Source organism: Ranitomeya variabilis, chromosome 3, assembly GCF_051348905.1.
Source record: "Ranitomeya variabilis isolate aRanVar5 chromosome 3, aRanVar5.hap1, whole genome shotgun sequence".
In the NCBI taxonomy this organism is placed as follows: domain Eukaryota; kingdom Metazoa; phylum Chordata; class Amphibia; order Anura; family Dendrobatidae; genus Ranitomeya; species Ranitomeya variabilis.
Window position 1 is genome coordinate 379,008,881 of NC_135234.1, and position 15,548 is coordinate 379,024,428.

Here is a 15,548-nt window from a genome sequence, read left to right on the forward strand (position 1 = left end):
AGTACTATACGACTTTTTCCAGGAGTCCTATAGAGAAGTAATGGAGCGGTGGTCAGCGATCAGCGCTGCACTCCATTCATTCTCTATGGAGCTGCTGAGTACTATACTATTATTATTATTATTTATTTATATAGCACCATTAATTCCATGGTGCTGTACATGAGAAAGGGGTTACATACAGAGTTATAGATATCATTTACAGTAAACAGGTTTACAGTGACACACTGGTACAGAGGGGAGAGGACCCTGTCCTTGCGGACTTACATTCTATGGAGAAGGAATGGAGCAGTGGTCAGGGATCTGCGCTGCGCTCCATTCATTCTCTATGGAGCTGCTGAGTACTATACTTTTTCCAGGAGTCCTATAGAGAAGGAATGGAGCAGTGGTCAGGGATCCACGCTGCGCTCTATTCATTCTCTATGGAGCTGCTGAGTACTATACGACTTTTCCAGGAGTCCTATAGAGAAGGAATGGAGCAGTGGTCAGGGATCCGCGCTGCGCTCCATTCATTGTCTATGGAGCTGAGCACTATATGACTTTTCCAGGAGTCCTATAGAGAAGGAATGGAGCAGTGGTCAGGGATCCGCGCTGCGCTCTATTCATTCTCTATGGAGCTGCTGAGTACTATATGACTTTTCCAGGAGTCTTATAGAGAAGGAATGGAGCAGTGGTCAGCGATCCGCGCTGCCCTCTATTCATTCTCTATGGAGCTGCTGAGTACTATATGACTTTTCCAGGAGTCCTATAGAGAAGGAATGGAGCGGTGGTCAGGGATCTGCGCTGCACTCTATTCATTCTCTATGGAGCTGCTGAGCACTATACGACTTTTCCAGGAGTCCTATAGAGAAGGAATGGAGCGGTGGTCAGGGATCCGCGCTGCGCTCTATTCATTGTCTATGGAGCTGCTGAGTACTATATGACTTTTCCAGGAGTCCTATAGAGTATGCAGTGGCGGTCAGCGATCCGACCTGCCATTTTGTAACATGGATGAAAGTTCCATAGTCAGGCATGGCTCTCAGTAGTCAGACCCCCACTGATTAGGAAGCTACCACCTATCCAATGCATAGCTATGCCTTGTATGCACTGGACAGCCCCTTTAAGGACTACATTGACGATCCGAATAGCTGAGGGCCTGCCCGAGTGGCCCCTTGTAGCGGGGCCAGAGGCAATTGTCGGAGACCCCCGAGCGGAGTCTTGCTGCTGAGAAGCCCCCCACAGACAGCGGAGGCAGGAAGTGTCTGCCATGGAGGAATGCAGCTGTCCTCACACGCTGACCCCAGGAATGTGGCCCCCGCGGAGACGGCTGAGGCGCGGGGCTATCTGGCCGCCCATCTCCGTGTGTCATCACTTTCATGTGCGCTACATGCACAGGCAGTCCTCGGGCACGTAAACACGCGTGGGAACTCTCCCTCACACGTCCTCTCAGTTACCTCACGGCATCACTTCACCAGAAGCTCATTTTCCTTCCAGGGTTTTTTATTTTTGTAACTGCTTTTTCTGTCCCCATCTTGTGCTCCAGCCCACCCACAGCCCCTCACTATGCATGTGCCGCCATTGTCCACGCTCCGGCCATGCCTGCCTCCATTCTCCCCTATGGAGCGGACACTACTTCCCAATCATTTACCCCAAATCACGTTACCGCTGCCCTGCGCGCTACCCAGGACCTCGCCCTCGCCCCCCTCCTGCTGTCTGCTCATTGGCTCAGCCCGCCCTTCCATTGCTGATTGCAGCATTCCGATTGGCCAGAACGGGCCACAGAAGCGCTATATAAAAGACGAGGGAGGGCTGCGAGCGCAAATCGTGAGGCGGATTCAGAGGGGTCTATGTGATTGCAGCTGTGTGCGCCATACCGTACGGGTGACTACAAGTGTGATCCTCGCTAGCAGACATGGGCAGCACCGAGTCCAAGAGCCAGAACGCGGACACCGCCGCCAGCAAGCCTGCGGACCAACAGGTGAGATGCCGTGGGGAGCGATGGGGTCGGGCTGTGTGAATGCAGGGTGTGTGGTCGGGCGAGCCCTGGGTCCTGGTGAGCCGTGCGTGGGGAGTGCTGCCCCGCTGAGCCCCGTGTATCTGTATAGGGGTGTGGTTAGTTTCGCAGCTGACTGGGTTCGATCGTCTTGAAACCAGGGGCTTATTGCACGAATGGGGGGAGACTGTGGGGTTAATGCAGATCCTCACCCACATGTTTTATTCATCGCAGGAGAATGGTCACGTGAAGACGAACGGTGATACACTGCCGAAAACTAACGGGGATGCCGCCGCTGCCAATGGCTCCGCCGAGCCGGTCACCGAGGAGGTGGGCTCCGGAGAGACCATCGAGCAAGCCCCCCCGACTAACGGCGAGGCCAAGCCCGAGGAGCCCCCAGGAAAAGCGGCCAAGAAGAAGATCTTCTCCTTCAAGAAGAACCTCAAGCTGCCGTTCAGGAAGACTAAGAAGGAGGCGGCAGCTGCTGAGGCGCCCCCTGCTGGGGAGGAAGCGGCTGCCCCCAAGTCAGAAGAGGAGCCCGGCAAGCCTGCGGAGTCCACGAGTGAGACCACCGAGCCCGCAGAGACCCCCGAGCCTGCAGCGCCCGCCGAGGAAGCCGCTGAGCCCGCAACCGCCTCTCCAGAGCAGACCCCCCAGAGCGAAGAGTCCGTGCCCAGTACGGAGGCGCCCACCGAGCCCCAGAAGGAGTAACCCGGCCCCCCGAGACTATACGCTGAGCCCCTTTTTTACACCTGTCATTCACCACAGCCCCGGGTCTTGTGTGAGCAGCCCCTCCATGGTAATAATCACTGCCCTCATTAGGTGTTCTCCTGTCCTGCTGAGGTGAACTGTCCGCCTGGCGCCCTCTGCCGGCCGCTGCGCCACTGACAATCACGGGGCGGCCTATGTAGCGGGCCGGCACATGTAGCGGCTGGCGCCCCCTCCTGGCCCTGTGCACAGGCCTCTCCTCAGGATGGGAGCTGTGAGTGCTCTGCTGTGACTGTCACTTGGGAGAGTGTGTGCATTTCTGTAAATACTTTTTTATGGTCTAGTTCTGTGGTGACTTTTCTAAATTCTTTCAGTTGTGTTATATTTTATTTTTCATTGTGATATATTTTAAAAATAAATTTTAACCCCCTTTACCTTAAGCGTCAGTCATCTTATTGTCCCATTACTTGCTGCATGGTAGTTGTAAGGACACTGGAGGGAGGGGAACAGTTATTGTGGGGGTTTTTTTTTCCCCCCTAATTCCCTTTTTCTTTGGTGTGGGGTTGGCCACTACAGACATGGGAACATGCAATATCTTTGCCTGCACTGAAAACTCCCACCATAATTACTCCCTACTGTTCTTAGAAGTTGTCTTGTACATCTCCATCATGCTCCCCTTTAGCAGATCTTCCTTCTCTACCATGGCACAAAGTGACTATCCAAATCTTAAATAAGACGTCTCCTATTTCCTGGGGGGAGGGGTGCGTGTGTCCTTTTCTTGTATTGGGCTCCCTTTTAAAATGTGTATGATTAAACACGATTTGCCTAATGATGCCTTAACGGGGTTGCACCAACCTCAGCCTAAACACTTCAATGCCCCACTTAAAAGCTGAATACTCACATCCTGCAGTGGTGCCATGAAGGCATATGGGTCCTAGCAGGTCATGGGATGGTGTCAAAGGCCGCTGAAGCCAGTCCAAGCTCCATCAGGGTGGCTGTCTGCTCTGAGGTGACAATCCACTGTTCTGTTAAGTGGGGCCCTAAACTGAGCGACCTGGGGCTGACCAGCAGTGAAGTCTTTAAGGATGAGTGTTTAACATTAACACTAAGCTTTAAACTGTCCTTCATGGGTTAGTGCTAAATGATTGTATAGTGCTGCCAACAAGTCATTGCCACCCTAGTGTGAGGTGCCTGGCACAGGAACCACACATGATGCACCAGTTAATGTGTTGCCCAACTTGTAACAACTATGGAGTCAAGTGACTAGTCTGAAGTTTGTTGTGTGTGTGTATGATATATATATATAAATTTTTCTTTTTTCCTTTACAGGTTTTTTTTACAAAAACGTTTGGGGGGGCAATGTTGTCAATTGAACTGATCCAATTGGCAATTAGACACTTACTAAGTATGTGCCATAAATAAAAGGAGCTGGATCCATTTATTGGGCTCCAGGACGATAGAGCCTGCATTTATAGGAAGGTCAGAACCAACTGTTTGGATGTAATTAAAATCACAGCATGGTGAAGGGCGGGACGTTCAAGTCAGGAAAAAACAATACATAGTAAATATAGGAAAACTGACTGAACAGCAATCTCGTCTGAACTGGTGCAGTCAGTTTTTCTATATTTACTATGTACTATTTTTTCTGACTTGAACGCCCCGCCCTTCACCATGCTGTGATTTTAATTACATCCAGCCACAGTTGGTTCTGACCTTCCTATAAATGCAGGCTTTACCATTTTATTAGCCATAGGTAAGTGTTCACACTAGGCAGACAGGTTAGTTACCCATTCGATCTGAGATTACCTTGACATTTGGTGGATGGGCTCACGTTTTTTGGCCAAATCTTGTGCTAAGCATCTCATGTGTTTTTTCATATATTTTACAAGCCATTATGCTATTCACATTTCATGTATCGCACATTTCCTTGCTTTAGTACAGTAAAATTGAATGCAGCCATTGATCTATTTGCTATGTAAGACTTTTGGTTATGCACCAGTTCAGACTAGATTGCTGTTCAGTCAATTTCCTATATTTTCCAGGATGGTAGAGGCTCCCTTCTCATTGGTTTGTAGTCCAGATCGCAGGAGACCATGCATTCACATCGTTTATATACCAAACACTGAATCCGTAGTGTTTCCCTACTGAACATAGGCACCCACATATGGCCACTTCACCTCATCTGCTCCTCGTTGTGCAGTCAGGTCTCCCCTATTCTGCCAAAATATGGCTCCCTCAGACATAAGCACACAGCCCGCCATTCATAACCTGTCACTACAGAGCTGCTCTTCTCCATGACATGGAAAATGCATGTGACCAGATACACTTTTGTGGGGCTCTTAACCAAAAGCAGTGCAACATGGACCACGCAGAATGGGCACCCTTGGGGTTCTTTTATGACCGCCACTCAGCTCTGTCAGAGACAGTGGTCAAACCCTCCCATATAGGCTGGTCAGGGCCCAATGCCAAACGTTAATCTGACAATCTTGAGCCCACCATCTTTTTGCCCTCAGGTTTGGAAACACAGGCTCAGGTAAACCACAGGATGCAGGCCTGGTTTCTTCTGTCATCCAACGGCAAATCTTCAGCTTAAATATTAAGCAAGGAGTGATAGCAGCTCGAGTAACTTACAGGTACGAAGGAAAACAAAGCCCCAATTCATTAGCCAACTTCTGTTTTTCCTACATTGTTGCATCAACATGAATATAGGATATTAATAACTACAGTTACTTCTCCAAGTACTACATCTAATGCATTAAGAGTTCCCTCACAGCCCCTATAACAGACTCCAATAGCAGAAAACCAGCAACTGAAAGAAATCAACTTACTATATATAAAAAAAAACAAATACATTTATACTTGATATATAAGTACGGTATATGCTTGCTGTTTTAGACCAGCCTAGCGCACAAATATTTTAACTTTTGGCACAGGCTAAAGCAATGATCACACCTGCATTACCATTGGTATATTCCATTTTTAGTAACAAATGGAGGTAAAGGAAGAGAAAAAAAAATGGTTACATAACTGATGCAAATGAAAGGAGGGCTAGCACACCAATAGGGTCCATCTGGGATGTGTCACTTTATAGAATGGAAGCAAACATCATGCAGCACGCGTTCTGACAAATAATACAGAAGACCCCCATACTTAATGGGGTCTCTCAAACCACATACATGAATTTCACTTGTTTTATTTATATATATATATATATATATATAATTCAAAATACAACCAAAATCAGCTTTACATTAATTTCAATGAATAAAGGAATAATAAAAAAAAAAATGTTCAAAGAAGAAAAATGTCCAAGGGGGTGCAGAGGTCCTAACTTTAATTCTGTAGGTCAAACATTCACTCATTCAATGAAGAATCAACATTCAAAAATACAAAATCAGTCCAGAGCTAGTCACCTAGTGTTCCATAGCAAGTTATTAAGGTGAACACATCTGGTTTCTCTAGGCCTTTCTGGAGAGGTGACTCTTCCTTGGATAAACATTTGGCCAGTCATCTGCTGTAGGCTGAATTGCACATTGTGTGTAAATGGTCAGTGAGTGATACAAGCATTAGGAGATCTTGTGATAAAGGCACCCAAGGCTATGTGCACATGTCCAGTAATAAACACCACTTACAAGGGATCCAGCAGCTATTCATTAACTAAATAAGTTGTGCAGAAAACGTTTTTTCTGTTCTAAAAAAAAAATAAAAAAACACCACTGATTTCAACTGGATCCATTTTTAACATTGAAGTCTGTGGATAATGGATCTGTTAATTTGCAATTTTTTTCAGTTGAAAAGGATCCTTTTTTCCTTACTATTGGTTTTAAATGGAAGAAAATAGATGGGCAATTAACAGATCAATTTTCCATAGACTTCAATGTTAAATCCATTGATGTTTTTTTTTAGATGGACATAAAGTTGTGTCTCCACAACTTTATCAACAGATTGCTGCAGGATCCGTTCTAACTGATGATTTCAGGACATGTGAACACAGCCTAATGGGTTCTTCAAAAAACAAAACCACATGCCCTCTGAGTGTTTTTAAACACATGTAACATCAAGGCTTGAATTTTCAGTGCTGGCACACTGGATTACTACAAAATAGTTTTGGTTTTATGGCTTTTATACATGATATTATACCATGTTTCGGTAGTAAAATTTTCATCCATTTTCATCCTGTGTAAAATGGATCACTTATCAAAGTGCTTGTAACCATATGCAACTTTGCAATTTATCCTTTTCTAAAAAAAAAAAAAAGAACTAACATTGTTTTCATTTAAATGGAACCTGTGACCTCCCCCAGGCGTTTTTAACTATAAGAGCCACTTGTGCAGCTCTAATGCTGCATTCTGTCAAGGTGGCTCTTATTTGGGGTCCCTTACAACACTGCAATATTCGTTTTTTTAATTGCCCGCCATACCTGTAGTCAGTCCAGGGGGCATGTCTTTCCCCCCGGACACAAACGCCTCCCAGCCATCGCTCATTTCCTTCGTGCGCCGCCTCCTGTGCATTCATTAACGCCCCCAACGCCTGCACTGTAAGTTCCCATCATGTGATGTGAGTTTAAGGGCAGCGCAAACTGCCCCCCGGACTGACTACAGGTATGGCGGGCAAATAAAAAAAACGAATATTGCAGGGTTGGAAGGGACCCCAAATAAAAGAGCCACCTTGACAAAATGCAGCATTAGTGCTGCACAAGGTGGCTCTTTTAGTTAAAAACACCGGGGTGGGTTGACAGGTTCCCTTTAATTAATGCTTTTGATCTACTGGCCACTTCTGCAGTGTATCAAAAAGGTGGCCGTTTCTTAGGCAAGGAGCACAGTCTTCGCACGCACTCCAGTGCCACTGTACTACTTTGGTGCTGGAAACGCAAAGCTGCCTCTGCGTGTAGCATGTGAGAGCTCCAGAGTCCAGACCACACGGGCAATACTCAGAAGCACATCAGCCCCAGTTAGCCGGGATTTATTAAGGCCGTGTGCCCACAAAAGATGAGAATACAACATTTAATGTGGTCAGCAGAATTGTGCACAGTAACCTACAGACAGTGTCAGGTCGGCGCAGTTAGGCTATGTTCACACGATCCTTTTTTTGCTGCTGTTCCGTAGCGCTTTTCAGGCTGCAGATCCGCATCCTTTTTCCATGCAGGGTACAGTACAATGTTACCCTATGGAAAACAAAAACCGCTGTGCCCACTATCCTTTTTTTCTCAGGCAAATCTGCGCGGATTTGCCTGCAGAAAAAAAGAAGTACCATGTCACTTCTTTCTGCGGATTCAGCTCCTGTTTTCAACAGGCACCAATAGGAAAGTGCTGTTGAAAACCCGCAGAGGAATCTGCAGAAGAAACTGCAGGAAAATCAGCAGTGCAGTTTTGCACTGCGGGTTTTCCAAATCAGGACCTGAAAAAAAAAAAGGATAAAAAAAAAGGATCGTGTGAACATGGCCTTATACTGAATAAAATGATACCTTGGTTGATGGAATCTGTCTTGTGGTTGTTGTTTAATCTTGATTTTCAGTTTTGACTTAAAAATGGTAGGCCCGTGCTCCGAGGCAATACATGCTACTGCGCTGGTGGTATCTTGGAGGCGGCAATTTTTTTTTTCTCTAGCAAGATGGCACCGCTAGCCCTTGCAAAGTAGCAGCTATCGGATCGCTGATAGCTGCTACTGCATAGGCGTGGCCGGCACCATTTTCAAACAGATTTTTTTTTTTAAATGAATTTATTGATACCATTAAAGAAAATAAATACAATACACATTATAAATGTGCCGCCTATATATTATTCACTATGTAAAATAGGGGGCAGGTGACCTGACAGAGGTCGGCATTATGAATACCTAAGCAGAGCACCACATGAAGACCCCCCCCCCCCCCCCTCCAGGCCGCCCTGGAGCAGGAGCATATCATTAGCACAGAACTGAAAATAAGGATTAAACAACAACCAAGAGACGGATTTCATCAAGGTATCATTGTAATCAGTGTAACGGCACCGACTTGACACTGTCTGTAGGTTACTGTGCACAATCCTGCTGACAGGTTCCCTTTAAGGCCACTTTAACATGGTTGTATTTGCATTAGTATTTTTCAGCCAAAACTAGTTGTCGAGTCTAAAACACATTAGATGTGCAAATATTCCCACTCTGCATGATCCGCTCATTTTAGCTTGTAATTGTTAATATAAAATATTGCCACGTACTGCAGTGTGAACCAAGTAGTTCCAGAACACTGGCCAATTTGGAAGGGACAAAAAAAACAAACAAACAAAAAACAACTTCTCTATTCGCCACTTTCCCTTCACAAGTTTAAAGGGAACCTGTCACCCCCAAAATGGAAGGCGAGCTAAGCCCACCGGCATCGGGGGCTTATCTACAGCATTCTGTAATGCTGTAGATAAGCCCCCGATGTATCCTGAAAGATGAGAAAAAGAGGTTAGATTATACTCAACTAGGGGCGGTCCCGCTGCGGTCCGGGTCCGATGGATGTAGAGGTCCGGTGGGTGTAGAGGTCCGGTGCCTCCCATCTTCTTACGATCACGTCCTCTTCTTGCCTTCACGCCGCAGCTCCGGCGCAGGCGTACTTTGTCTGTCCTGTCGAGGGCAGAGCAAAGTACTGCAGTGCGCAGGCGCCAGGAAAGGTCAGAGAGGCCCAACACCTGCGCACTACAGTACTTTGCCCTCAACAGGGCAGACAAAGTACACCTGCGCCGGAGCGTGAAGACAAGAAGAGGACGTCATCGTAAGAAGATGGGAGGCCCCGGACCGCCCCTGGGTGAGCATAATCTAACCTTTTTTTCTCCTCTTTCAGGATACATCGGGGGCTTATCTACAGCATTCCAGAATGCTGTAGATAAGCATCTGATGCCGGTGGGCTTAGCTGGCCTTCCATATTGGGGGTGACAGGTTCCCTTTAATACTCTCCCACATTTTATGTAGTGATACCTCTACGCATACAGCACTGACCCTTAGTCTTCCTACAAAAGGTTCATGATTTCACATTGAAAAAGGGACATGGAACAACTTCTGCCAGAACACATCAATGCTCAGCTCCGTTCCAAGAGTGATTCATTAGACTCCCAAATACACATATGCTGATCATTACACATGGGGTCTAGCTACAACTAGATTTAATGAGATTAACAGATCAGTGTGTTACCACTTATCATTGGGAAGGCAGAAGTTGCATCAGCAGAAACTCGAAATGGTGAAAACCTCCATTGTTCAGTGTGTGAAGAGAATCAGATGCTTATGTAACCAAAGAAAGAAAATCAGAGGAACTAATATACTTCGACTCTATAGTTCATATAACTGATGCAAGCCATCATGTGCTAATGGATTTATACTTTAAGGCAGTGTTGATATGACGCCTCCCTGAGCATCTGCAGTCTTTACTGTTCCACTCCTTAACCCCTTCACCCCCGGAGCTTTTTCCGTTTTTCCGCTCCCCTCCTTCCCAGAGCCATAACTTTTTTATTTTTCCGTCAATTTGGCCATGTGAGGGCTTATTTTTTGCGGGACGAGTTGTACTTTTGAACGACATCATTGGTTTTAGCATGTCGTGTACTAGAAAACGGGAAAAAAATTCCAAGTGCAGTGAAATTGCAAAAAAAGTGCAATCCCACACTTGTTTTTTGCTTGCCTATTTTGCTAGGTTCACTAAATGCTAAAACTGACCTGCCATTATGATTCTCCAGGTCACTACGAGTTCATAGACACCTAACATGACTAGGTTATTTTTCACCTAAGTGGTGAAAAAAAATTCCAAACTTTGCAAAAAACAAAACAAAACAAAATTGCGCCATTTTCCGATACTCGTAGCGTCTCCATTTTTCGTGATCTGGGGTCAGGTGAGGGCTTATTTTTTGCGTGCCGAGCTGGCGTTTTTAATGATAGCATTTTGGTGTAGATACGTTCTTTTGATCGCCCGTTATTGCATTTTAATGCAATGTCGTGGCGACCAAAAAAACGTAAATCTGGCGTTTCGAATTTTTTTCTCATTACGCCATTTAGCGATCAGGTTAATGCTTTTTTTTATTGATAGATCGGGCGATTCTGAACGCGGCGATACCAAATATGTGTAGGTTGGGGTTTTTTTTTATTGATTTATTTTGATTGGGGCGAAAGGGGGGTGATTTAAACTTTTATATTTTTTTTATTTTTTTCACATTTTTAAAAACTTTTTTTTTTCACTTTTGCCATGCTTCAATAGCCTCCATGGGAGGCTAGAAGCAGGCACAGCCCGATCGGCTCTGCTACATAACAGCGATCATCAGATCGCTGTTATGTAGCTAAAATGCAGGTGTGCTGTGAGCGCCGACCAGAGGGGGGCGCTCACAGCCACCGGCGATCAGTAACCATAGAGGTCTCAAGGACCTCTATGGTTACCATTCAGAAGCATCGCCGACCCCCGATCATGTGACGGGGGTCGGCGATGCGCTCATATCCGGCCGCCCGGCCGGATGCGGTAGTTAAATGCCGCTGTCTGCGTTTGACAGCGGCATTTAACTAGTTAATAGCGGCGGGTGATCGCGATTTCACCCGCCGCTATTGCGCGCACATGTCAGCTGTAAAAAACAGCTGACATGTCGCGACTTTGATGTGCGCTCACCGCCGGAGCGCACATCAAAGCGGGGGTCCCGACATGTGACGTACTATTCCGTCACATGTCGGGAAGGGGTTAAATATGAAAAGGTTTTTTTTTTTTTACCTGAGAATCTGCGCACTTTTCCTGTAAAATAAAGTGATCGTGTAAAGGAGTAGTTAAGACCACAGAGGGGGAGAGCTGTAGCAGTTTTCAGCATGTGAACACAGCCTAGGGCTTCATTCGCACGTCATTCCATCAACAGACATGTTATATTCTATGGGGCTATTCACATGTCTTATTCTGGTCTCTTTCAACTGAAAAAGGTTTGTAAAAAATAAAAAAAAGTGCTCTTTCCATTCTTCAGTGACTGCTAGGCGAAGCTAGGGAAACCTCCATCAAACACGTTTTATACAAGCAAAACTGAAGACCATGATAAAAACGGATACTGATCAAAATGAATGAAAATCTGATTCAGCACACAAATAATAAAAAGGCAGACACATTTAAAAAAAAAAAAAAAAAAACTATGCGTCAATTTGATCCAGGAGTAAATTCAGACATCCATGTAACCTGGTCTATGTATGGAATAGGGATTTTTGTGTACTCACCGTAAAATCCTTTTCTCCGAGCCATTCATTGGGGGACACAAACCGTGGGTGTATGCTGCTGCCACTAGGAGGCTGACACTAAGTGATACAAAGAAAGTTAGCTCCTCCTCTGCAGTATACATCCTCCTGCGGGCTCTCCGCTAACCAGTTCGGTGCAAAAGCAGTAGGAGATCAATAACAACATATGAGCGTATAGCATGTCAAATTATGAAACAAGCACAAGCTAATAACAGGGTGGGAGCTGTGTCCCCCAATGATTGGCTCGGAGAAAAGTATTTTACAGAGTACACAAAAATCCTTATTTCTCCTTCGCCTCATTGGGGGACACAGACCGTGGGACGTCCCAAAGCAGTCCCTGGGTGGGGACACCATCAAATCAGGCCCTGTGTAACCGCTACTTACAAGTGAACCACCGCGGCCTGTAGAGTCCACCTGCCCAGACTCACATCTGTGGAAGTGTGGGAATTATAGTGCTTCAAGAATACATGCGGACTGGACGAATCCGCAAGCTTGCAGGCGTGCTTGCCGACGTCTGGTGCCTTGATCCCTCGATAGACCGGGAGATAGGCTGACATCTAACCTGGAAGGACTCCTGGATGGTGAAACGAATCCACCAGGCTAACATGGCCGATGTAAAGGCTAAACCCTTCCTGTAACCGTAAGGAAGCCTTTTTCGTATCGTCAGGAAGCCCAAATAAAGCATCCAACCTTCAGAAGGATGCCGTCCTCGATACATACCTACTCGGAGCACTCACTTCGTCCAGATTATAGGGAACCCATTCCGTTTTGTGGACTGGAGCCAAAAAAGAGATGAGGGAAGGACGATGCCCCTGTAACAGTGGGAACACAATACCACCTTGGTAAAAAGGGAAGGGGATGGCCTGAGGACAACCTTGCCTTGATGGTAATAAGGAAAAAAAAGTCTGAAAGAGCAGAGCGGCAAGCTCTGAAAACTCATCAGGATGACAAGATCGCAGAGTAAAAAGGGCGGCCTTCCGATAGAAAAATCTGTCCGGATCAAAAGGAGTCTTCTGCAAGACTCCCAGGACCATTAAGGTCCCAAAGATCCGATAGGGAAGAACTACATGTGGAAAACTCCCTGCGAGAAAGTCCCTACTTGCAGTCTGTTGCAATAAGACGGAAAGATACTAGCTCCGCAAACAAAAAAAACCTGACGTGGTCAGTGCGGATCTCCGAGGATCACTGGGCCCTTTCTGATTCCGAAAGGCTTTCGGGAGTAGTGGAAGAGGGGTTATGGAAACTGGTACCATGGAAGAACCAGAGCATGCACTGCGATGGCTCTTGGATCTCGAGGCCGAATCATGAAATTGAGTACATTGGTCTTTAGTCTGGAAGGCATCCAATCTACAACTGGATAGCTCCAGTGCAGGCAGATCTGATGGAAGACTTCCAGGTGAAGTTCCCACTCACTTGAGGAGAAACCCTGACGGCTGAATATGTCTGCCACCCAGAGTTCTACTTCGGGGATATGTACTGCCGAGATCACCGAATGATAGATCTCGGCCCATCAGAGAATGTGAGGTACCTCGGCCATGGCGCCTGACCGTGGGTACCTGCTAGATGATTGACATATGGCACAGCCGTGGCATTATCCATTTGAATTCGGATGGGGCGACCTGCCAGAAGGCAGTGGACTTGCTGTAGGATTAGCCGTACCGTTCGGATCGCCAGAGCAATGATAGGGAGAAGAAAACTGGCATTGGTAGTCACTAATAACCATTGAACAGGGAGAAAGGCCCTGGATGAGGAAGGAGCTCAGAGACTACCCTTAGAAAGCCTGATTGACTAGCTGAAAATGAGAGGAGAGAAGGAAAATACTTCCATTGTAGTCACCACTTTTCCTCAGAACCCTCCTAGCAAATCGAATGAGATGAGGAGATGAGGGATCAAGTGCGCGAGCTCCCTGTTGAACGGCCACAACCTTGTCTCGAGGGAGAATTACCATCCTTCTGGAAGTGTGCAGGATCATCCTCAAAAAGGATCTGCTGGGCTGGAAATGAGGAAAACTTGTCTAAGTTTAGCTGCCAGCCCAGGTGAGAGGGTATCGCAAGTGATATAGACGACTCAGTGCAGGTATCACTAATAGCACTCGCACAAGCCAGAGAACCATGCTGTGCACGATAACACAGTGGCTAATACTGACCCAGAACAGTGCATGGTACAGGTAAAGGCTTGGGAACAGGGGAGCCCGTGGAGATGCCTGACGCGTGTCGCCATTGCATGATAGTTTTAATTGATGATACATTGGGCAGGGATACTGGTAGGTATACCACAAGATATTCTACCCGGTTAATCTGCCAAGCGGCAGAATGCGCAGCTGCATCCAGCAGGTCAGGAAAAAGCCATCTCTTGCCATCGCCGCTCTCTTGACTGTGCAGAGTAGAAAATTAGGAACCCTCGATCCACCATCCTCTTAACAGGGAAGTGGAGAGGGATCGTCCACCTTCTTGCATCATCTGCTAAATAGTGGTGATGCAAAGGGGGGTGCTCGAACACCAAAAAGGGTGCCTCTGTACATCCACAAAGTTCAGGTCCCCGGGTGGACAGGGCAGGTTGTATGGCGTTAGGCCTGGATGCAGAAGAGGATACATGGAGGCGAAACTCCATGTGCTCGTCTGTTGATGGTGTGGGGAGATCGGTGCCCTTTAAAGGACCAGTCACCCTTAAAAATCAGACCAGGCATGGCATCCCACGTACAGGCTTCTGTCCAGTGAATCGCTTATCCGGACTGAATGGCAAATGCTCTACGAGGGAGTTTAGTTTCATTATGAGGGACACTGCGTTGTCTAGGGCAGAACCGGAGTCCTCGTCCATGTACAGAGATTGGTTGATATAAATAGGCGAGTCCATCTTTTTCTGAAGTTCTGGCAAGTCCAGATCCAAGGCAATATCCGATCCATATTCAGAGCCTTGTTCTCAGCAAATCATTGGGGAGAGATCAGGAAATGAAATCTTCAGTTTTCTAGATGCCTGAACGTTTCTAGAATACTTGCGGCCCCTGCAAGCTGACCGCTCCCAAGTAGGAGAGGGACCATGTATATCGGTCCTGCGAGCTCTCAGAGCCACAGAGGGTACACGGAGGGATTCAATCTCTTGGTCAGAGAAACCATGGATTGCGGTCAGTGACGAAGTCCACTGAGGGGAACTAGGTACTCTGGGATAAACTGGGATCAGCGGCAGAGGGCTTCTGAGCTCATTTTTGGATTGATCATGTGCCCTTAAGACCAGGGAATACTGGTCGTGTCATGTACCTTTAAGACCAGAGAATACTGGTCATGTGCCTTTAAGAACAGAGAATACAGGTCAGGTACTTCTTTACCTGGGTACTGATGTTGCAGAGTCGAGAGCCGGCCGGGTGGACCAAGATGGGCACCGGGAGTTGCAAAGGTGATAAAACCTCGCAGAGAGTAAGAAACACCAATTCGGGGGGATGTGCCACAGGCACAATGTGGGTGGAGCCTCGAGACTTCCACCATGAATAGGCCTAAGCCGAGGGCCTAAATTTCAGCAGCCGGCGGGAGCGATACCAGCGGTAGAAGTGAGGGGTGTTGTAGTGGCCGAGAAAATTGAGCGTTCCCGTGCCGGGTGAGAAGCGACAGAAAAGTGGGCTGAGCCACCTTAGCGCGCCATAATGCGGACGCGGCTTCTGGGATGCGGCCTACAC

At 46.9% G+C, this 15,548-nt stretch overlaps 1 protein-coding gene across 1 annotated transcript; it reads left to right on the forward strand.

Moving 5' to 3' along the window:
- The first annotated feature begins 1,783 nt into the window (after positions 1-1,783).
- On the forward strand, positions 1,784-3,111 carry MARCKSL1 (MARCKS like 1). Its single transcript, XM_077296011.1, has 2 exons — positions 1,784-1,954; positions 2,204-3,111. Exons 1-2 carry the CDS (start codon positions 1,889-1,891, stop codon positions 2,678-2,680), a joined length of 543 nt encoding a protein of 180 aa, XP_077152126.1. The 5' UTR covers positions 1,784-1,888; the 3' UTR covers positions 2,681-3,111.
- The last annotated feature ends 12,437 nt before the right edge of the window (positions 3,112-15,548 follow it).